This window comes from Mauremys reevesii, linkage group 11 (assembly GCF_016161935.1).
Source record: "Mauremys reevesii isolate NIE-2019 linkage group 11, ASM1616193v1, whole genome shotgun sequence".
Taxonomy (NCBI): domain Eukaryota; kingdom Metazoa; phylum Chordata; order Testudines; family Geoemydidae; genus Mauremys; species Mauremys reevesii.
The window spans coordinates 65,814,744-65,839,609 of NC_052633.1; the positions used below are offsets into that span (position 1 = coordinate 65,814,744).

At 41.8% G+C, this 24,866-nt stretch overlaps 1 protein-coding gene across 12 annotated transcripts in view; it reads right to left on the minus strand.

The window, feature by feature from the left end:
• KALRN (kalirin RhoGEF kinase) overlaps positions 1–24,866 on the minus strand; it is a 737,748-nt gene that overhangs the window by 690,498 nt on the left and 22,384 nt on the right. The window contains exon 1 of one of the 12 annotated variants that reach the window (XM_039493994.1): positions 19,873–20,198. The exons of 9 other annotated variants lie outside the window; for them this stretch is intronic. In XM_039493994.1, coding sequence (XP_039349928.1) covers positions 19,873–19,945 — 73 coding nt within the window. In that variant the 5' untranslated portion in view covers positions 19,946–20,198. Of the gene's footprint in view, positions 1–19,872; positions 20,199–24,866 lie in introns of those variants that run through there. 2 more of the 12 variants (XM_039494011.1, XM_039493991.1) reach the window with 2 other exon arrangements.

Sequence of the window (24,866 nt, forward strand, 5' to 3'; positions counted from 1 at the left end):
TGGGCTCAACGTGTGGTGATCAATTGCTCAATATCTAGTTGGCAGCCGGTATCAAGAGGAGTGCCCCAGGGGTCGGTCCTGTTCAACATTTCATTAATGATCTGGATGATGGGATGAATTGCACCCTCAGCAAGTTCACAGATTACACTAAACTGAGGGGACAGGTAGATATGCTGAAGGGTAGGGATAGTGTCCAGAGTGACCTAGACAAACTGGAGGATTAGGCCAAAAGAAATCTGATGAGGTTCAGCAAGGACAAGTGCAGAGTCCTGCACTTAGGATGGAAGAATCCCATGCCCTGCTACAGGCTGGGGACTGACTGGCTAAGCGGCAGTTCTGCAGAAAAGGACCAGGATATTACCATGGATGAGAAGCTGGATATGAGTCAATGGTGTGCCCTTGTTGCCAAGAATGCTAATGGCATATTTGGCTGCATTAGTAGGATCACTGCCAGCAGATTGAGGGAAGTGATTATTCCCCTCTATTCAGCACTGGTGAGGGCACATGTGGAGTATTGCATCCAATTTTGGGTCCCCCACTACAGAAAGGATGTGGACAAATAGGAGAGAGTCCAGCAGAAGGCAACAAAAATTATTAGGGTGCTGAGGCATATGACTTATGAGGAGAGGCCGAGGAAACAGGGCTTATTTAGTCTGCAGAAGAAAAGAGTGAGGAGGGATTTGATAGCAGCCTTCAACTACCTGAAGGGGGGTTCCAAAAATGATGGAGCTAGGCTTCTTCCAGGGCCAGTGCAACCCATTAGGCGACCTAGGCGGTCATCTAGGGCGCTAACATTTGAGGGGTGGCGACCGCGGTGGCCGGACCTTCCACTGCCTCTGTCAGGGGCACCATCTCAGGGGTGGGACCTTCTGCTGCCTCTGTCGGGGCGGCATTTCGGGGGCGGGACCTTCCGCCACCGAGGGTAGCAAAAAAGCTGGCAGTGCTCCTGAGCTGTTCTCCGTGGTGGCAGATGGCAAAACAAGGAGCGATGGTCTCAAATTGCAGTGGGGGAGGTCTAGGTTGGATATTAGGAGAAAATATTTCACTGGGAGGGTGGTGAAGCACTGGAATGGGTTGCCTAGGGAGGTAGTGGAATCTCCATCCTTAAAGGTTTTTAAGGCCCGGCTTGAGAAAGCCCTGGCTGGGATGATTTAGTTGGGGTTGGTCCTGCTTTGAGCAGGGGGTTGGACTAGATGACCTCTTGAGTCTCTTCGAATCCTAATCTTCTATGATTCTATGCTAGGATTGCAAGGACTTCAAGAACTAGCACCACTATTGGTATCAGCCTCTCCTGAGTGGCTGGGAAGAGATCAGATCTATTGTGCCAATAATAAGGTTTTTTTGTTTGCTGGCAATTCCAAAAAAGGGGGGGGGGCGCAAAATATTTTTTTAAAATTTTCAGCAAATCAGAAAGGTTTTAAAAATTTTCGTTTGGGTTGGCTGGTAGGTTTTGTTTCAACAAAATTGCAACATTTCATTTCAATTTCAACCATTTAAAAATGTTTGTGATTGTTTAATACAGTTAAAGGAAAATGTGAAATGGAATGTGGTTTCAAATTTAAAACATCAAAATTTTGAAAATGTCAATAGGAAACCTTTAGGTTAGTTAGTTTGTTTGTTTGTTTCTAGGGTTTTCTTTGCCAAAACAATTCAGGGAATCCAACATAAACTTGAGAAATGTTTCAGTGTCACTGAATCTGTCCTTTTCTCCAAAAAAAGATTTAGACAAAATTTTTTTTTTTTACTCAGCTCTAATTTGGTCCTGGGTAACTGGGCACAGAGTTGAGCAGATCCTGCACCCGATAAAAGGTTGGTGTAGCAGCTGTGCTCATCCTGCACTCCCTCAAGCTCTAGACATTGGGACAATGCACTTCCACATTATTTCCAGTGAAAGCTTGTGTTTTAGAAGTTTTAGAATAGGAATCAATTCACTCACCACTGAAATACTGCCCCTGGGGGTGGGGGGAATTTAGCAGCTGCTTAACCATGCAAAACAACATTACACCACAGTTTAGGATAGAAACAGAAGAATTAAATCCACAGAGGGAATTTAGGCTGTAGAATATAGTTACCTAAATTGGATTCTAGCCAGCACACTGGGGCTCCAAAAATGCCAAGGGACCTAGTTACACCCAGGAGTTAGGACATCACTTTTAGCTGTCCTTCAAAAGGCTGCACTTACAGTAACAGCATCCCCTAAGCCAGCACTTCAGTTCACTACTTACTCAAAGGAAAGACTGACACCTACGGAATCACCAGCATCATTTCCAAAAGAACCAAGATGTCTTTGGAGATCTTCCATCCAAATAAAGACCAAGACCAAGCATGTTTACGTTCAGTGTTCTGATAGAATCACAGCATTGATGACTGCGTTCATGTCAAGTCTTAAACTTAAGCATTAACCTATTTTTTTACGTATCTAACTGCAAAAATGCCTTTTAATTTTATTGGAACAGGCAACTATTTATCTCATGGTTGCATAAATCAAAGCATCTTACCCAGTTTTGTTACAATTTTCCAATCATCTTTGGGCTGAAACTAAGCTTGAGTAACTTCAGCTCAATAGGAACATTTCTGAGACAGTTTTGAGAGAGAAAATACAAAGTTTTAAGGTCCAATCTTTCAACATGCTGCACACTTCATTAAAGGTGCTCAGAGCCTAATCCAAAGCACCCTGAAGTCAACTGAAAGATGCCCAGTTCACTGCAATGGGAGCTGGATCAGGACCTTTAACATTCTTATCTCCAGTAGACTTACAGTGCTGACACTGGGAGCACTCAGCACCTTTCAGGAGCAGGATCTCGCAACAGAGTGGCTCTTTCAACCCCCATTTACAGTCCCAACAATTGTGACATCTGAGAAAGAAGGATGGGTGTTTCAGTGTTGATGTTTCAAGATCTTTAGTGACTAATCATCTCATATTCTATACCAGGGTGGCCAAACTTACTGGCCCTCCGAGCTGCATATGACAATCTTCAGAAGTTCGAGAGCTGGGGCACACCCTCCTGCTGAAGCCCCAAGTCCCGGCAGATGCGTCCCACATGGCTGAAGCCCTGAGACTCCCCTCCCCGCTGGACATCACCCCACTGCAAGGCAGAGCTCCTGAGCTCCCCCGCTCAGTCTGGAAGGCAGAGAACGGGAATGACATGGGGGGCTTGCAAGCCGCACTTTAATGGTAAAAGAGCCACACGTGGCTCATGAGCCACCCCTGTTCTATATAGTTTATTCTGCTTTTAAATAACGACAGGCCCCTTTGTTCATGGTGGAGTTTTAAGACATTTTTGTAGAAAGCCAAATTTAAAATGTTAAAATACCAGTATAAGTCACTGAAGAACATTTCTTAAAAACAAGCTAACAGAGAGTCCAGATTTTTGTTTCCTGGGGGAAAATGGGGTAGCCAAGAAGCCCTTTTGGGATCTTATAAACACATTTTTACTTTTTCAGCCAAACCTATGTAGCTCAATATAACTAGTGCTCAGGACGAGCAAGATCTTTGATGGCACTGGGGGAAATAAATTTGGCACTATCTGATATGTGGTTGGAATGTTTTTCATGCAGTTCCAGGTGAAGACTGAGTCTTGAAGTTGTATGTTTCCACAAAGCATCTGGAATTGTAATGATGAAAAATGGCATTCCTGTGGACTCAGGCTGCAGCACCAAGTCCAGCATGTGCCCAAGTCCAGTTCAAATCAGGTCGTAAAATCTAATTCCTGAAAATATTTTTTTAAAAATAGATTGCTACAATTGGCTTCCTCTGAAACTTAACTGATTCAGGCTGCTGACTGATCTACTGTTCAGAATACAACCACACATGTTTCTCTAACTAAAAGGAAAAATAATGTCTTGGGAAGTTTTAATTCAGTTCCTGATATAGCCATCATCTCAGAAACACACACATATATGTAAGACCAAAAAGGGACAGATCATGGGAGATACTTTTAGAAGTCTTTAGCCCCAGATTTTAACATACCTGAATATTAGATAAAGGAGGAGCTTAGTCTTGTTTGTTAACTACACCCCCACACTATCATGCTTCCTATTTAAGTACAGCTAGACTGCATTCTGTACCGTCTCATAAGACCTATCAGTCTCAGGGTTTTTAGCTTAGTGTGGATAAAAGTTCCATGTTTTGTTTGTTTGATGTTGTTTTCTGTGATCTCAATAGTGCACGAATGAGAGCCGGTTTGGGTGCACTGAGGGCAAAGAGAGAGGGACCTGCAAGGCATGCTGGAACTCGGCAGAAGCCATTCAGCTGAGTTCTGCAGGGACAGGCCCCAGGCAGATTCAGGGACAGCAGAGAATGGAGCCAGGGAGCAGCCATGCCTCCAAAGTATGCTCCCCTCCAAACCTTGCAGGTACTTATGTATATATGGGACTGGAAATTCATTCTGCTCCCAACATCATTAAATCCCACAGAGTCCCCTCCATGTCTGCAACTATGCTGTTGGGGAGAAAGCAACCCATGAAAACCAGGTTGCTAGGGAGAGGGAGCAGCAGGGTTAGACGGAGGGGCTGTGGCGCAACATGGCGGCAACAAAGGCTTCACACAATTGGGGCAAAGCTCTCAAGGGTCCATAGGTTAGTGGATCCAGACCTACTCCCTCCATTATAGCCTCCAAGACTCCTCTGACAGAAAAGAGTACGAAACAGAAGCTCTGCTAATTGAATCCAAGTGAGTTTGTTTAGACCGCTGTCCCCTCCTGTGTTTTTTCCATGGCTCTATGTTTCTTATATGCAGGTTGTCTGTTCTTCTGATATAGTGTTTAAATACGGGTATAAATAAATCTATTATTTGTACTTTACCTGTGGAGTGTTGCTGGTAAATAAAGGAGAGAAATAGAATTGTTTGAACTGCTCTCAGGACCCACACATTAAAACATACTCACATAAGGGGTATCCGCTCTACCTTGAAAAATAACTGAGTGATTCCATCAAGAACAGAGATGCACAGTTCTTACAATTATATTTATTAGATTATATCAGGAGAATAAAGGACGAGGAAAGGTTAGACTAAGGCAGGGGTCAGCAACCTGCGGCACACATGCCAAAGGCGGCACGCAAACTGATTTTCAGTGGCACTCTGCTGCCAGCCGGGGTCCCGGCCGCTGGCCCCGCTCAGCCCGCTGCCTGCCTGGATGAACAGAACCCCAGGCCAGCAGCAGGCTGAGTGGGGCCAGTGGCTGGGCCCCTGGCTGACAGGAGCCAGCGGACAGCACCCCAGACAGATAGCAGGCTGAGCAACTCAGCCTGTTGCTGGCCTGGGGTCCCGGCTGCTGGCCCCGCTCAGCCCACTGCCAGCCTGGATGGACGGAACCCCAGACTGGCAGCGGGCTGAGCGGGGCCAGCGGCCAGGACCCTGCTGGCAGGGGACAGCAGACGGAACTCCAGACTGGCAGCAGGCTGAGCGGCTCAGCCCGCTGCCAGTCTGGGGTTCCATCTGCCGCCTCCACTGCTGGTATGAGGTTCCCTCCACCGGCCCCCGCCAGCTGGGGTCCCGGCTGCCAGCCCCACTCAGCCCACTGCCAGTCTGGGGTTCCCTCTGCCGGCCCCTGTAAATGTAAAATCTATTACTGGCACCCGAAACCTCAAATTACAGTAAATAAATGAAGACTTGGCACACCACTTCTCAAAGGTTGCCACCCCTGGACTAAGGAAAGGAAGCAATATACTAAGTTGAAAGTTCTGTTAAACCTGATTGCAAGGAATTGATCAGAAAGCTAATGTTCTTGTTACTAACAGACAACATTTGTATGAGACATTCATGGTAAAGTTTGATGGCCGAATGGAGGGAACTCAGGCAAAAGGGTAACTGGCAAATGTAAAAGGCAAAAAGCAGAAACAGGGCTGTAAATGGGTTCTGACAACATTCCCTTCAGGAAGGGATCTAAGTAAAATATGAAATAAATTACCAAACCTGGGCTAGAAAGCAAAGCTCTTTTATGTAGGTGGAACTTTTTAATAGCATGTAATTAAATTTCTCCTACATTTAGTGTTTCAGAATAGATGCAACTTTTATAGCATGCTCACTACAAAAAGGTAACACAGGACTATGGCTAGTAGTGAGTGCAGAGGACTGGGAGTCTAAACTCATGGCTTCTAAGCACTCAGATCCAGAGTTTTCAAAATATTTAGGTTTCAGCGTGGTTAGTCTGTATAAAAAAAAAAAAAACTTGTGGCATTGGACTAACAGATTAATTGTAGCATGATTTTAGCATGAGTGAAGCTCAGCTAGCTCTCTTCTCTTGATGGGAACACACACAACAGACAGACAGACATTTATACATATACAGAGAGAAAAAAAAAAAGTATGCATGCCATACCAACAGCAGAAGTCTAATCAATGATTTGAGCTCGTTTTAAAAGGAAAAAAAAAACTTTTTTGAGTATAATTAAGATGGCATAGAAGGTGTGAGAGAGAACTTACACAGGAAAAAGAGATCAATTGGTGTAATGACCCTGTTGCAGCACTCAACATTGCAATGTCTAACTGATGGGGAGCCTAAATCTAATTTTAAAAGGGATTTAGGCACTCATCTGAGGCCCAGAGCTTCTATGATAAGCACAGTATAAATGTCTAGATACATAAAATAGAGATATTTCTACTCTGCCATTGATTCATTTAGGCCCCATCTATACCACACAAAAAGCATGTTAGCTGAGCATGGACCAGATCCTCAGTCTGTATAAATTGGCATAGTTCCACTGACTTTTCATTAGCATAAGGCCACTTTTTACACCAACTGTGGACCTGGCCCATATATGTTTAAAAACAGGTTCATCAGCCTAACACAGTTTTAAGATACTTTGACTGGTTAGTCTGGACAAGGGAAAGGTGTGTTAATCCCATTTCCAGGATTAAGGCCAAAATTTGCAAGCCTGTGTGCCTGAAGTAGGTCACCTACATAAAAGTGGCTTGATTTTCAGAAAGACTAATGCTCCCAGCTCCCTTTGATTTCCGATTCCTGAATATGGATTTAGGTGCTGCACTTTAGGCTCTGAAGTTTGAAAATAGTTTTGCAAAAAGGGATTGGCATACTTTCCCTTGGTCCATGTTGCCCAGAGAAAGGATGTTAAAACTGTGTTAGTATTTATAAAAATGGGTTTAGCTAACCAGGTATTTTTTAATAATGTAAGTGTGTAAACTTAGGCAAATCACAAATCATAACTGTGCCTTACTTATCCCCATCTTATAGATATGTATGGTACTTCTCTATTTCATTTAATATTCATAAGTAAATAAAATAATAATAAACTAGCTATAATATAGTGCTTTTCATCCATAGATCTCCAAGTGCTTTACGAAGGGAGATCAGTATTATTATCCCTATTTTACAGATAGAGATTCTGATGCTTTGTGATCCTTGGATGCAATATAAATACAAAGTATTATCAACTAATTATTATCATCTTTATTACCACTCAACACCAAGGAGAGCTGAGGAATGCTGAATCAGACAAAACAATTATTGCTTATTCTGCATAAATCCACTCTCTAGTTGACTAAGTCTCAGCGTGGATGCTATAGAAAGTTATCATTTAACTGCTACTCAGAGTAAGGATCTGCTACTATCTATTGTCTTTGGATCACTGCACATGACCAACACCACTGTATGTCTCCCACACAAAGCACTGTGGTGGAACTGCAGCTGTACCAAGAGATGAAATCAATTCCAATCACAGCAACCAGTTCAGAGTTTCTGGTTATGCCCTACTGCATAATTCAGTATAGAATTATACTGACAAATGGTATAGACAAATGGGGTTTTGACCCTTTTCTGTGGTAAGGATTTAGATGTTAGAAGGACCATTTCTACAAAACATTATAAAGACAAAACTCAGTTTTAATTAATGTAAATGATACAACCATCCTGTTTTTCTCTATATCTGTTTTTAGTGTCAGAGTCTTCTTAAGAGGCCAAAATGTATCAGCATTCCACAAACAAAACAAACACACACACAAAAAGATTTCCTTAGCAGACTGTCTCATTATGAAATTCATAAACAACCTGGAGAAGTGTATAGATTCCAGGATTCTATAATAGGTGGCTGAGCTATTTAACAACCTGGCTAACTTTTGAATAGAACTGAGTTGAACTGGAGCAAGCTGTTAGCTGGAGATTTGCACACAGTAGATCCAGGCCCTTGAAGCTCACAAGATCATTACTTTTCACCCGTTAGGCTTGACTTGCTCCTTCAGACTGAATTTATCTGAATGCTTCAGACTGATTCTATTAGCATCATCCCCTGAACTCTCGGGTCTGCTTTTCTGTGCTGAAGCAGACAGTTTAAATTGCTATGAAGACAGTGGCAGTCAGTTCCAAAGAGACTAGCTCTTTATAACATATTTCTGTGAACAGAAGGCAATAAATATGAATCAGAATGCACAAGGATTTGGCTTTCTCTAGTACCTTTGGTTCATCATCAAGCACCTGATCCCTGCAGCATCAATGCAAGAGTGGCCATGTTTGAAGTAAAAAGAAGACTCTTTAGTTGGTTTATAATATACAAATAATGTAAATCATATATGTATTGTATCTATGAATGTATGTGTAATGCAGTCCCATTAAAATGCCAACAGTTATCACACTGGGATATCTTCTTCTTAGCATATATGCAATATGCCTCAGGTGGCACATGATCAGTCAGAGACATCACATTACCTCCCTACACTTATATAACTACACTTAAGAGGAAGAACTTGCTGTGCCTGCAATACCACTTTGTGGTAACTTATGCTTTTGATTTTATAACATTGACCACTGTATGTGTATAAGGTATCTCGTCTCTTTCACCATACATATCAAGGCAGTGTCCAAATCTGGCAACATTTTCCTCTATCTTATTTCTAAAATCTAACCTTTTCCTTCCATCCAACAGCTAAAACTCTCAAGCCCCTCATCCTCTCACTTCTTTACTACTGTGACTTCCTCCTATGTGGGCTTCCTAACACTCACATGCCCATTCCCAAGATACAGGTGCTTAAGACCCTCTTCTTTGCCCATTGCTCTGACCATGGAACTCCCCTTCTTTGAATCTATCCACTGGATCTCCCTTTTCTAGCATATTAAATTGAATCTTCTTCTCAAATTTCAAGGCCCTAGACAATTCTGTCCACCTCTATTTATCTACTCATCTTTTATTTGACTTTCTGCATTCCCTCCACTCAGTTACTAATGTTAATCTCCACCATCTATTTATCCAGTTCTCCCACAGCTGTCTTTGTACTTTCTTCCACTTGGGACAATCTCTCCAAAGTAGTTCATAAGATCACCACATTCTTCAAATCCCTTTCGGAGCCATGCATGGTGGTATAAGGGCAAATAAAGAGATAAGTTCCCTTACTGAAGGAGTTCACAATCTAAGTTAGATCACAGAGATGATAAAAAATGACAATACAGTATGGCAAGTAAGAGGGTACCTTCATGGAAATTCCACTGAATTCCATTAGAATCCTTCTGCTGGTCTCTGTTGGTTTCTTCTGCACCCATAGTCCCAGGAAATAATAGACTAATAGTCCCAAAACCTAACTGGAACCAGCAGAAACTAGCTGAAATTTTTCAGCAAGAATTTCCATTAAGGTGGTGTGGGGAAAGTCAACAGTAAATAGTGGAAGGGGGACACTGCTCTACAAGCAGGCTAGATATTTCCATAGAGAGCAGATCATGTCCATTGTTTGGTAGAGTATTACATATTTCTTCTTTTTCATTTATGGTGGATACATTTTTACTGTAATGGAAATGTGTTTATTAAATGCCAGAAGTCTGTTGTTTTAGTTCCTTTCATAATCAAGTACCCAAGCACTCCATAACATTTTAAAAAACAGCAAATTGAGACCGTGACAGGGTAACAGCTGTGTAGACAAATGTAGCAGCAGCCATTGTATATTCAGCAATTGCTCACTTAAAGCGTCAGGTATTAAACCATGTTTTATGGAGAGAGGAAAGGTGAGCCAGAACACTGAGTTACCTCCTACTCTGAAAATGCCATGAGCTATTCATCTTTCACCTGAATAGCTGATCTGGATGGACATAAAGGAATAGTTTAACATTTTATCCAAAGGATGGCACTTCTGACTAGTGCCACCATATACTGTCAATAAAATATCAGCTGCATCTTCTGGCATAGAACTTGAACATACTATCTTCTTGCCCAGAGCCAAGAATTCCACCAATTAAGCTCTGTAGGTCTAATAATTAAGGCATGCTTACTATTAAAAATAAATAGCAATGATTCAGATCTTGAGCTCGTCATTCCATTTTTACTGAGTTGTTTTAATTCAGTTGCTGGAATAAAGACCAGTGGCCTCAGGAGTTGACCCCACATTATTTGTTTTTTAAACTCTTAAAACTCAACAACAAAAATTTTAGAGAAAGAAATTAATTACTCACAAATCAACTCTAACTATTCAGTGACTGTATCACTGATGTCCTTAGACATATAAAGCCAAACTTTGGCACAATTTATGTTTCCTCTCCTATTGAAATAGTACTGCAACATTACTCGTTTCCAGCTTGGATCCTGTTTGGTACAACAGTTTGATGTTCTCTTACAAGACTAGTGAAAAATACACTCCTCTAATTTTACTAAGTGACATGCCAGCATCTCTAGGGACTATATGTTTTCCTACCTTTCCATACAGTAACATGGTTTGCTCTCAGCTAATGAAATATGCTTTACATTAGCTGGAGTTAGGAGTTTAGTTAGAATGTCCCTCTACCCTTTTTCTGGCTGACGTACAGTCAAGCATCAAAAAGTTAAACTCAACTGCTTTGATAGAAAACTTCTTTCCCTTCTTTAATATTTGATAGTTGATCGTGAGTTGATAATCCCTGCAGATCTCCTTTTGCTTCCCCCATTGCCCCAGTGGTTTATCATGTCCAATTAGCCATCTGCCATGCCTGTACTGCCATACAAAAGGAACACACTCCCCTCTACCACAACCCATCAGCAGGCCCATTGTCCCAGCTGACAAACAAGAATCAGACACCATTGTTTCCAACTGATGTTGCTGCTCGGAATATAGGCTGCCAGTTGTGATTAAAACAGTAGGGGTGCCAGAGAACACTCCAGGAATCAGGAACTATGCCAGAAACTACAATATTAGTAAAGAACCTCCATCAAGTTCCTTTTACTAAGCATATACTAATTTCAAGTAATAAACATACTGGGTCAAAGTTTGCTCTTAGACAATAGGGTTTACATGGGAGTGAGAGAGAGTCTGGCCCACTGCCTTTACTGTTTTACTAAGGGTTCACAGAGTATATCTTGACAAGAAACTCCTGCAATCTCCAGGAGAGACAAAAGCTCTTTGATTCAAAAACATTCTCTTTAATGATTTCTTAAAAAAAATGAGGCAGGTCATCTTTTGCCATTTGTGTACAACTTACTACAAGAAGTGATCAAAAACCTGAAAAACATAGCTGAGTTAACATATAGAGCTACTATTATAGATTATATAATGAGTTAATTTAATTTCTGCTGCAAACACCACTCATTTTTTTCTCCAACGCCACTTTAGTAACACAAAATGACCAGAGCAGCTGGTTCACCAGTCACTGATGTTAAACTGAAGATAATCTCCTCTTATTATTCTGAGAAAATCAAGATGTGACCTTATACTAATAAGTATAGTTTGCCTACTTACAGTTCTTTGTTCTGTCAGTGAAACAAAAATGGTGTCTTAGATAATTAAGGCTGCAAAAAAGGAATTCCATTTTTAGCTTTAAAGGCAATTTGTTGCCTTTAAAGAGAGTATTGCCTAATTTGTCTATGTACCTACCTGGTCTCTTTCACGAACTAGGAGGTGCTCAGACACTATGGTAAGGCATAAAAGTAGGCAAAAGAGATAGAGGGAGACAGATCACCCCAATTAAATACAACATAGTTTATGTATTAATTAATTAAAACAACCACATTGCTTTTAAAAGTAAAAATGGAATTCCATTCTTGGGCCCTGATTCTGCAAGGCTCTTGAACACTTACTTAATTTTAAGCATAGGAATAGTTCTATTGACTACAATGGCACTACTCATGCCTTGAAGCCTAAATTATCTGAGGCTAAATTTAGCAACAACTATAAATATGATCCCAATCTTCTAAAGTTCATCCGTGGCTATCACCAAGCTTCTCTTCAGCCTGCTGGATCAGGAAACACGAATTATTTAAAAAGCAATGATTTTTCCCAGTACTCCTTCACACTCCAGCACTGAATATGTATAACTTTTAAACTACTGATATTCTCTACTAATCTGCTGTCACACTTAACTACAATAAGGAGCAAAAATATATAGTACCAGAAACTAATATTATCTGTAGCCACATGAGGTAGTCATGTAAATAGGATTCTCTCTCTTGTAATGCTGCATGGGGGAATAGGTTCAAATACCAACTTCAGTCTAAATTACAGCTGAAATGACATGCAAACTGCAAATATCCCCATCAAATACAACTCCTTTCTTGTGCAAAACTGACCATAACTTGGTACTGCAACCCATGTATTCCACAGGTGGCTTGACCTAGAAATGCATTTATGATTGATGTCATCATGATGTTTGGGTCAAGTTCTAATTTCACTTATGTTAGCAAAAAAACCAGCATAAGGTCATTGAAATAAATTGAGTTATTCCAGATTTACACCAGGATAACTGAGATCATAATTTGTCCTAGAATCTCTGACTAATTTTTTTTTAAATTCAAACCTGCCATTACTTTTCTTCTATAGCCACCTGCGTTCCAGAGCTCTCTAGTAAGACCATCACATTTTACTTCTACATTTGCTTTCGCTTTCTTTCCTATATTCAGGTTTCTTTTGCAACACGTGCATTACAAACCTCCCAGCTATGCTTACAAGGCTCATAGGGCAAAGTTTCCTAAGTGGTAGAATCCTCATAGTTTAACACAGGGCATGTGCACCATATAGACCTATAAAAAAGTTGTTTATTCACCAAAATATTAAAAGCAAGACACCATTCCAAATCAAATAAGAGCACAAATATATCAGCTTGTTCTTGACTTACTTTAAGTTTGAGTCAAAAAATGCACAGCTATTTGGGTTTATAAGGTCTAACACTCCATAAGTATTTTCTTTGATATAGCTATGAAGTATTTCCAAATACCAGTAGGTACTGTATTGTATGTGTCACAGTGGAGTAATAAAGCTGCTTCTATACATCCATAATCAAACTTCTTTGGGACCATAAGGTCACAGCAGCTGAAACAACAAAATACATCATACCAGCCCTGCCTGCCTAAAAGAAACCCAACACACCTGTCCAATGGGAGAATTCCCCACAGGGTCCTTAGCATAGAAGGTGCATGTTCTTTTACATCTCTGAAATCCAATCCTATATTTAAAAATCTTCTACTCCCCAACACTCTGTCATGGCCTTGATACAGCCATGGAAAAAACAGTGATACTTATACTTTCCTGGCGAAAGCTGACTCTTAGTTACACCTATTCACTCCTTCTAGGTGTGGGGGAGGGATAGCTCAGTGGTTTGCGCATTGGCCTACTAAACCCAGGGTTGTGAGTTCAATCCTTGAGGAGGCCACTTAGGAATCTGGGGCAAAAATTGGTCCTGATAGTGAAGGCAGGGGGCTGGACTCAATGACCTTTTGAGGTCCCTTCCAGTTCTAGGAGATTGGTATATCTCCAATTATCACCTTTACCTTTCTATGGATGAGAGACAAGTGAGACACAAATCTGGCAATCTATGTTCCACTGTAAAGAGGTTTCCTTTACTCATGAGCACTATGACCATTGTATTATTCTGTGGAGTGTCTCTTTCACAGTAATACTGTTCTTCCTTGTGAGCTTGATTTAAAACTCAATGAAGGCAATGGCAGTTTTCCCACTGACTTCAGTGGACACTGGATCAGGCCCTATAGCAACACCTACTAATGCAGATAATGTTCATGCTGTATTGATGTTTCCTTTACATCCACACTACTTTTTTTTGTGAATCAAGGATTGTTAACTTCACAGTCAAGGATTAGCTCTGAGCAGAAACTATGTGTACAAGGTCTCATCCTGGGAGCTAGCAATTCAAATTAATACAAAATAATATAAATGTTATTGTGCCATACTATACTATGATCTCATCTAGAAAAAATGAATTGTAAATAACCATAAAATGTCACTCGCATTATGTTTTGCATAATCGTTTTACTTTTTTTTCCTTGGTGCAGGAGTCTATTGGGGGATGAACTGATGTCTTCTGGGATTGCTAATGGGATATAGAACTTTTCTCCACTTTAGTCACCAAATTAAACCCAAGACATGGGCCAGATCATAACCTCATGTCTTTCCCCTCCACAAATCCATAGAGTCTAATACCTTTTCTGGGAATTTTCAGCAGTGCTGAAGGGGAAAAATGATGCTATCCCCACTAATAGCCCCTGGCATAGCTACACCCAACTTCTGGTCCTTTTGTCTTCAGACCCCAGACCAATAGAGCATTGTCTACAAAGCCAGAAGGAGGACAAAAGACAGTGCCATAGAAAGTTCCCTTCCACATGGAATGGGGAAGATCTGCTCATGGAGGCCCCACTCCATGCACATATGTTGAGGAGCACATGACTATCTGGTCTTAGGTGAGTAGTGACTAAAATCTAATCCAGGTAACCCTCTGAACTAGATGAAAAAATAATTCACATTATAAATTCGGCAAAGTGTAAAATGAAAATCCACATTCCTGGTAATACCATAGGGCAAAATCTCCAGAGAGAAGTGTGATCTCTACATTGTCACTGTCCCTTTAAACAACAGGGGTTCTTTCCAAATGGAACACAAAACATGACAGTCTTTTCTATATCACAGCCTCCTTTATTAGTGTACATTATCAAAACAGACCTTATAAATTATAAAGTTGGAAGGTGAGGAAGTCAGACACCATGAGTACACCTTACCACCAGAGACAAGTAGATTGATTCAATTTATCTGTCCTACTAGGAGACACTTGATTCCATCAGCCTGAAGGAGCACTCTTCTGCAGACATAATTTGAAGCACATCTATTGATCAAACAGCCTGTCCACTGCCAATCATTTTAAAATTATTTAGTAGCAGAACTGCCAGTCACTTGAACACAAATGAACAATGGTGAAAGTCTAACATGCCGGTGGAAGGCAAAAGGAAAAGAGAATAATTCATTGCACTAAAAAAAAAAAAAAGATAGAACAATATCAATTTTCAACTAACCCACAGGAATCAATGACAGATTCTGCCTCTTCACATCAGAAACAATGTTAGATTTAGATGACACAAAACAAATTAGAAAAGAAAACCCTATCCACTGTGTACAGGAAGTATTAATGATTGCTCTTTCAAGAAATCACTGGTTTCTGGATTCTTCTATCAGTTTACCTCTATAAATATTTAAAGGTTTGGCAAATTTTTGTTGTCCCAGCTTCCAAAGTGTAACAGAAACTCTTAGAACACAGGCACAAAGACAAAGCTTTTCTTACATGTTCTCATGCATCCAGGGAAAGTTCTGACATTCCAACCATGGCTTAACAACACGACTTCCGTTACTCTATTCATTCTCTAAGCAACAAAGTCATTTGGATTCAGTCCTACACAACATAAAAACTGGAAAACACAGTACATATTTAACTTGCTGATATGAAATAAACCACTGAGACTTTTTCTTAAGAATATATGCAAAATTTCAAGCTTTGTCACCAAATAGAAATCAAAACTCCAAAACTTAATAAAGTATATAAAGGCATAGGGCCAGATTCTTTCACAAAGATTTGCTATAGCTCAAACAGAAGTTCTGGGCTTGGCGTGGAAATTATTGCTTTTGGTTCTATGGCCTGTATGAAGTAAGAGGTCAGGCTAAATTATTATAATGATCCCTTCTGGCTGTAAAGTCTATGAATTTACGAATTCTTATTTCAGTTACACAAATATAATCTCACTGAAGTAAATGAAATTACTCTTTTTATACAGCATGGTAACTAAAATCAGAATAGTCTCTGCCACACATTTCTTTAGAGATATTTGACAGGATTCTGATCTCAATTATATTGGTGTATGTCCATTGACTTCAAACAAGTTATCCCGGTTTCATAACAGTATGAGATCAAAATCAGGCCCATCATTTATTACTTTGGATTGGTTCATTTGATTTTGTTTTCCACTTACAGCTTACAGATCTGTTATCTTCATTGTCATTGATAACAGACCCTATATTTGAATTGTTGGGTGCTCTTGCTAAAACATGTGTCTGTGAAGGGCCTTCATCTCTGGCATATGCTTCCTCTATTGGTCTAAGAGAGCTGAGTTTACTGACCTTCGATGCTCAGTGTAAAGCTCATCTGTTTACTAAAGCTTTTGACTGAGATATATTGATGGAAAACAGTGTCAGGACCCTGAGTTTTCATTGGGAACGCTGCCTTCTGAGTTTTTGCCATTTCCTTTGATAGCTACAATTTGGTGAGTGCCCTTTTTATGGCCAATTTTTGGCAGCATCTTTGAATGGTAGTCTTGTATATGGAGGGTTTGCATAACTGAGATTCCTAATGGTAAAAAAGTATTGTTTTAATTGTCATGAATGCACCAAGACACTAAAAAATTGTCTTTTATAAAATCTACATAAGTACTAGCAACAAAGAATCCTGCGGCACCTTATAGACTAACAGACGTTCTGCAGCATGAGCTTTCGTGGGTGAATACCCACTTCTTCAGATGCAAGAGATGCAAGAAGAATCTGCATCTGAAGAAGTGGGTATTCACAACAGTCTATAAGGTGCCACAGGACAAGATGTTTGTTGCTACAGATCAGACTAACTCTGATACTTGACACCATACATAAGTACTAGTAATTCATATCTATACAGCACTAACCACTTAACAAAAGACAACAAAAAGTCAGACAAGGGTAATACAGGGTCTGATCTCACAGTCCTGTCTCAGGCAAGACTCCCATTGACTTATGTGGGAATTCTGCCTGAGAGGGGACTGGAAGGGTCAGGTTCTCAGTTTGTTCACAAGTGTTCTATCTAGACTCTCTCCCCGAATACACCTTATTAGCTGTTTTCTCTAGCATCAAGACTGACATCAACAGCAACTCCAGGCAGTCACAATATCAGCACACAAAGCAGAGAACCAAATAGGACAAGTAAGCATCCATAGAAAAGTAGGTTATTCCAATAAAAATTAACCAATTTCACTAAGGTCAGGCCCACCATCAGATGCCTTGATTTCTGTTTATCAGGTCCCTCAATGGCCATTAGCCAGGATGGACAGAGATGGTGTCCCTAGCCTCTGTTTGCCAAAAGCTGGGAATGAGCAACAGGATGGATCACTTGATGATTACCTGTTCTGTACATTCCCTCTGGGGCACTTGGCATTGGCCACTGTCAGAAGACAGGACACTGGGATAGATGGACCTTTTGTCTGACCCAGTATGGATGTTCTTATGGTTTTATATTTGTATTAATTTTAAAACATGCCTGGTATAACTATGAGGCTTATTCATGTCTTGGAATTAGTAAACAATTTCTTTTTAAACAGTGTTGTGTTTTGTGTATGAGAGGACACACAGTGGATTCAAACTATTTACTTACTTGAGTAAATGGGAATTCCCAAAACCCTTCCAGGGACCCTTTAAATTAAACTCATAGGACACCTAACAAGATTATATTCATGATTCCTTAGGCATTGAATTTCTGGAGGAGGACACAGAATAGGAAAATGTTTGATCATGGGATTCTTTTTGAGTGTTCTTTTCTTATTTAGTATGATTTCTTTTACAAACTAGACACAAATGTGAAGAGTCCCTTTGACTTCAATGTTGTAATCTTTTCTTATGTTGAGAATTAAGTGCCATTAGGCAATGATTTAAGCTTTTAAGAGGGAGATTTCTGAAGCAATATACATTTTTTTACCAAGAAAAATGCTATTTTTTTAAAGTGCATTCCACAAATCTTCAATAGTCCAAGAACACTTATACCACTGGGGTATGGGAAATCTATAAATGCTTTGCTTGTAGCCATGCAGGGTATCAAGAGGCAAATATCCATTGGCTTAATGGGTTGCGGATCACAAGATATGCACAGTCAGACCTTATTATAGTTACCCTCTAGATCAAAGCATTTTCACATGAACAGGGTTCAGTCCACCATAATTGTAGCAGATCTGCAGGAATGAACTTCTTTAAAGTTCTGGTGATTACATGATTGTTTTGTTGTAACTGGAGCCTGAAGCTCTCTGCATAACTAATGATCAGGTAGAAGGAAAAAGGCAGCTGAAAAGTAAAGCCTTGACAAATAGCTGTGGCAATAAGTGTCAAATCCAGACTACCAGGGTCAATCCCCTTTTGAAGTGAGTGTTTAATCCTTGGCAATTTTTAATTAAAAATTTACCAAATAGCATGTAATGCTTTAAGGTTCGGCCTATTGAATCAGAAGGAATCCTATAAACTGTTTCACTTGGGGCTTTGATCCCACATAAAATAATGTTTTAAAGATAAGGGCCATCAAACTAATAATACTTTATGTGGGTATCTAGTGTATACACATTTCTTAGAGAATTTGGCCCAAATATTCTTTTAAGAAGCAGAGTCACATTTAATCTTACGCTCTGTTATAGTATTGTCCTCTAAAACAGAAGGACATTTATTTCTCACACTACTCACTGAAATACAATTGTATTTGTTCTTGATCCTGACCTTCTGGATCCTGCTAACAAAGTCCATCTCAGGAGGAATGAGATACCCAAGCAAATATGCTCACTGGTTTTCCCACCAGTAATGACCTGTATTGACTTCTAGTGTCCCTAATGCCCAGTACCACTGCCACAGTACACATGACTGAAAGCACTGGGTTAACAAAGCCTTTTTCAAGGAAGGGTTGTTTGAGATGGAAGGGGGTACTTGTGCATACAATATATTTATAGCTTTCAAGTGAAAGTACAAATTTAGTAGACTGAGGGAGGGAAAAAAGCAAACTCCTCTTCAAAATAATTAACTGTGATTATTATTTATTGACCTTTCCCCACAGTTTGCTAACCCCTAATTCTCCATTCTGATCAGAGGAGTGATCCAGGAAGCGGTGTTACACATTATGGACAATGTGCATAAGGATGGTTAAAATCGGAGCCTCTGGCTCCATCACCTGACCCAACCTATAACCCAAAGTGAAGGCGTGTTTAGGGACCCAATGCCATGTCTTTTTGTATGTGTAGTTCTCACAAGCCATCAACGAACATCTTGGAGAGGCTTTTGTGTATTTCCAATCTCAGAGGAGAAAGGGAGAGAGCAACGATAAATTTCCTGCAATGTTAAGATCTTGTACCGTGCGAGAACTGGGAGGAGATGTAATCCCTCCTCTCTTGCATTTAAAAAAGTGATCTAAGATCGCCCCATTCCTGTGTAACAAGCGAAGAGCAGCATCATTTCCTAGCAAGCCAAGGAACAAATGGAAACGGAACAAGAAGCGGGGGGGATAAATCTGGTTTCTCTTCTGAAACTGACAACCAACAGTTTCCAATCCTCGGTCAATTCGTTAAGTGCTTGTGCAAACAACCCCAACACAAGAGCATCTTTGCCCAGAGAAGGGGCTTCTCCTTTAGGGGCTGTGAATGTCTCTCACACTAGCCGTGAGACCAAAGTCTTTTTTCGTGGGGGCGGAGAGGAAGGAGACAATGAACAAAATATAAACAGGAGGAGACGATCAGTGGGGTTCTCTTCACCCAGCGGACCCCAACCCTGTCCATGCGCCCCCAAACAAAGCAAGTCAGCCAGTCCCTTGTGGCTACCCACCCAGGATGGTGCAAATGCAGAACAACCCCTTTCTCGCAACCCATTCTCGCCCAGGCGATGGCAGCCCCTTCCCCTCCTTCTTCGCCCCTTCCCCATTCCTTCCTTACCTGTTCGGAAAAAAGCATCCACCTCGGAATCGGGGACAGCGCCTTCCTCCGCTGCCCCTTCTGCGGGATTCATGGCTGGGGAAAGAAGAGACGAGCCCGGCTGCTGCTAATATCCAGTGAGTTCGGGAGGAGGAGAAGCAAAGGGAGAGAGAAAGAGGGAGGGATGGATGGAGGCGCTTTCAGCAGCTAGCCCAGCCGTGCACCACCGGGATCATCCCTTCCATGGTGTCTGGTGAGCTCTGCTGGGGCTGCTGCTCCCTGGGCTTAGCAGCAGCTGCTCCTACTGCCTGCCAGTCGTGTGAGGTTTGCAGGCCCCTCCCGCCCCCCAACACCTCCAGCAACAGCAGGCTCTCTGCCAGCCCCCTCTCCTCTCTCTATTGTTCAGACCTGCTCTGCTCTCTTCCCCCTCGCCTCCTCCTCCTCCTCTCTTCTTTGCCAACAATGCCCCTTGCTGCACATGTGACTCCAGCCGAGCTGTATTTACATAGATGACAGTTCAATTCCTTACAGCAGCGGCAGCCGCCTGAGCTAGTATCACACCAGCTATTGTTGTTTTCCTAATGATCATTTCAACCAGCCTGGGTTATTCTGGCCGTCAGGACTTCCTGAGGGAGGCAGGAAAGCTGGGATGTGGATATTATAAAGGGAAGAGGAAGGGAGAAAGAGAGAGGGTGTGTGTGTGTGTTTCGTGGGAGCTTTTATCATTGCATAATCAAGGGACTTTTTTCTCCCCCATTCTTTCCATCTCTCTTAAATCAGCTAATCCACCCCTCCCAGCTAATACAGGATTGTGCCCTATAGTATATTCTCCTACCGAGTCCCCTCTCTCTCACTCACACACACACACCCTTACTAATGCATGTTCTAGTCCTTACTATATGGATCATTCACGGGAGGTTTCCTTCCGATATACAGATCACAATGAACATTCTTTCCTTAAAGGCAGATTCAAAACAAGACAAAAAACCCACTGGGTGTGTATGAAAATACAATCGGGCAAATGAAGTGTGTCCCAGAATAACTAGCTCCTGTTGAATTTCAGTTCAAAGAAACATGCAGGGTTGGTAATTAATGCAGTGATTGTAGTGCCAGTTGGTTTTTAAACAATATTTTCCCTTACAATAGGATAGTGCTTGAGGGTATACAGAATAGTGCTGCCAATTCCATTCCTGAGGGTGCCATGTCCGGAATAGGTATGTGTGTGCATGTCTGAACATGTGTACTTAAACTTCCAAGAGGATTTCACTGATTTTTCCATGTGTGCTTTGCTGTCCTCACCATTTGTGGCATCAATTTGCATTGTTCTCATATCAAATTTAAAAGCAATGAGGCAGTTTGCAGTGGTAGGTATCTATAAAAAGTGCAGAGAATCAAATAACAAAACTGGGTTTTTAAGTATTCTATTACATAACATGCTGTTGAAACTTCAGGTTTCTGAAACAGATATTTGAAACTGTGTTCTTGCAGGTACTTTCACATTCTGCTTTTTGCAGGCTTTGGGTTTGATGGGGTGCATGGATTAGTAATCTGAAAATGGGACAGGAAACCAAGATATATTGATTTTCTAGTTCCAAGTCTGACAAGTTGCCTTGTCGTGTGATTTAATTTCTCTACCACAGTTTCACTATCTGTGATATAAGGATAACATTTATGCACTTATCTGAAAGGGGTATCCTGAGGAATAACTAGTTGCTATTTGTAAAGTGCCTTGAAGATTAAAAGCATATGTCCTACTGTTATTCCATGACATCCAGGTAATCAGATACTAATGTGAAAGATAGGGGCAAATGGTGAAAATCTTTCCTCATTTTCTGCCATTCTCAACCTCATCAGCTACATTATAGCCACACAACATATCCAAAACTGATAATCTACTAATTAAGGCCAGATTTTGCCATTCTATCTCAGAGTGAGAGCTGGAATCAGTGGGATTATTTGTGGAGCAAGGTACTATACATTATTAGCGGGGGGAGGGGGGGTTACAAAACCTGGGCCTTTAAAAAAACTAAAACATAAACTGAAACTCCACCATGTCTATCTTCTTGTTTAATTCAAATCTTATGTTTAGACCTCAACCCAAACTTGACTCTGAACTTTCCTCAACCTCCCTTTATTGCTCAACTCTATAATTCTGCCTCTCATCCCCAAGACACTGCCCACACCTTTTCTGAAACTCTTATTCATGCCTTCAGCACCTTTCATCACGATTAAGAAAAGGTACTTACCTTACAGTAACTGGAGTTCTTCAAGATCTGTTGTGCATATGTATTCTACTCTTGGTGCGTATGCACCCCATGTGTTTGAGATCAGAGTCTTTTGGCCAGCAGTGTCCGCTTGGGCAAGGCACATGCACTGAGTGTCCTTGTGCTCCCGTACCAAGTGCATACAGAGCAGAGCAGGCTTAACCACCATTCAGTTCCTTTGCTACTGCAGAATACAGATATGAAAGAACTCTGTGGTAATGGGGTTGGAGAGCAGGTTGTGGAATACATACAGACAACACATCTCAAAGAACTCTGGTTATTGTAAGTTAAATAATTTTTCTTTCATCCTCTAGTGCTTGTGCATATATATTACACTCTTGGTGACTCACAAGCAATGACTTGATGTGACGGCAGTAGCTGCTCAGAGTCTGATTAAATAAATTTTGCTGTGCAGCTCTGCCAAAGAAGCATCAGACCTGGATGCTTCTCCCAAGAAGTAGTGTTTAGTGAAAGCATGGATTGAACACCAAGTAGCTGTTTTGCAGATGTATGAAATTGTGTAAGGAACTGCACTCACCACTCATAGCAACCTCTTGTGTCAGGGTGTGATGCTGCAAAGGGTCCTCATCTCCAGCACCTCCTGCTGGCTGCCTGCATCTTGCTGGGTCTTCCTGGCTTGGCCCTCCAGACAAGTCACATACATTTCTGCCCCCTTCCGGGAGAACAAAATGTTCAACTGAAAGTCCAAGCTAAACCATCCAAATAATAATTCTTCCACCCTTGTCGGGCTCCACTGAAGTGTTCTTACTGGCCCTCCCTCAGGGTCTCCTCCACAGGAGGCCTGTCTGCTTCTACAGAGTTGTTTCTCTGTTGTTTGCTGAAATATCGTTACTGGCCCTTCCTTAGGCCCTGTCTCCCAGGAGCCTAATTTCCTCCTGCAGTTGGTCTTCCATGCCCCTTCCTGAGGGGCTGGTACGGGAACCCAGGCCCACCTTCTACTTTAGATTTCAGCCCAGGAACCCTGTATTAAGCTACTATGTCTGCTTCTTCAGACATGCTCCTGTTTCCCTGGGCTGCTCCTGTCTTTAAGCCGCCTTGTGCTACTTCCCTGCAGCTTGTACTTAACATAGGCTCTCTTTGGTTCTCAGACCTCTGACATCTCCCTTCTCTGCTGAACTAACAACTCTTCTGCCCCTCTTGGGCTCCACTCAAGTGTTTTTACTAACCCTTCCTCAAGGCCTCTCCCACAGGAACCTGCTCCTGCTCCTCCTTTGTTGCATCTTAGCAGGTTTTCCCCTCACAGTCTTCCTTCCCCAGGGACTCTGGCAGCTTCCCCTAGGGTTCTTCCTGCTCCTTGTAGGCCCTAGCTCAGGGCTTCCCCTACAGGAGCCTATGCTGCTCCCCATCAGTCCTTCTACCTGACTTCATGCCTGTCTAAACACTATCTCAGGGCTTCCCCCTGGAGAAGCCTGACTGCACTCTTAATACCGGGGCGGCTCTAGCAATTTCGCCGCCCCAAGCAAGGTGGCACACTGCGGGAGGTGCTCTGGCGGTCATCGGTCCCACGGCTCCGGTGGACCTCCTGCAGACATGCTTGCGGAGGGTCTGCTGGTCCCGAGGCTACGGTGGAGCATCCGCAGGCACGCCTGGGGGAGGTCCACCCGAGCCGCGGGACCAGCGGACCCTCCGCAGATACGCCTGCGGGAGGTCCACCGCAGCCACCCCAAGCGCGCGCTTGGCGCACTGGGGTCTAGAGCCGGCCCTGCTTAATACAATCCCAAATCCATGGGAAGCAGGGTTGCTTATTGATAGAAAAACCATAAATCAGACCCTTAAAGATTTTAACCATAGTGTGAAGGGGCAGGGGAGGAAACTGTGTAGCTTTTAATAGGAGGGTGGCATGCAGAAATGGCAGATGCATACTAATAGAGCTAATCAATGATCCAGAGCTTTTCAGGGAAAGTAATTGCTCAAAAATAGTAGAAATCAGAGAGTCAACAGTTGTAGCTAATGCTGTTCACACCAAATCCTAAATCTCTTCCATTTAGCAGCATAGGTTTGTTTGATGAAATCTTTTCTACTTCCCAAACTGTTTTGGACATCAGAGGAACATGATCTTTCTATGTTTTACTTCAATCCAGCAGCCAGTCTTTGAGGTTGAGGGAGGATGGATTCAAATACAAGATGTTCCTGTTCTCTTGTGATATTAAGTCCAGAAGAAGAGAGAAGGATTTTAGTAGACAAATTATTAAGAGCATCAACCCGGGTACCAAAACTTCCTCAGCCAGGCAAGAACTATCAATATAACTATGGCAGCAGCTTGTCTGATCTTTCTGGATATCCTAGGAACCAGAGTATCAGAGGGGTAGCCGTGTTAGTCTGGATCTGTAAAAGCAGCAAAGAGTCCTGTGGCACCTTATAGACTAACAGACGTTTTAGAGCATGAGCTTTCGTGGACGAAGTGGGTATTCACCCACGAAAGCTCATGCTCTAAAACGTCTGTTAGTCTATAAGGTGCCACAGGACTCTTTGCTGCTTCTAGGAATAAGAGGAATTGTAGGGTAAGCATACATCAGTCCTGGGACTGTAAAATCAGGAATGTGTCAAACAAGGATTCTAGGCTTAAACACCGTCTGGAACAGATGCTGAGGCATTTGCTGTTTGTTGTGAACAGATCTAATGATAGATGACCCCATTCCTTGAAAATACAATGTCTAATCTCATCTTTGATCATCCACTTGTGGTCTAATGGGGGGAAAAAAAGATTACTCACCTTTCTGTAACTTTTGT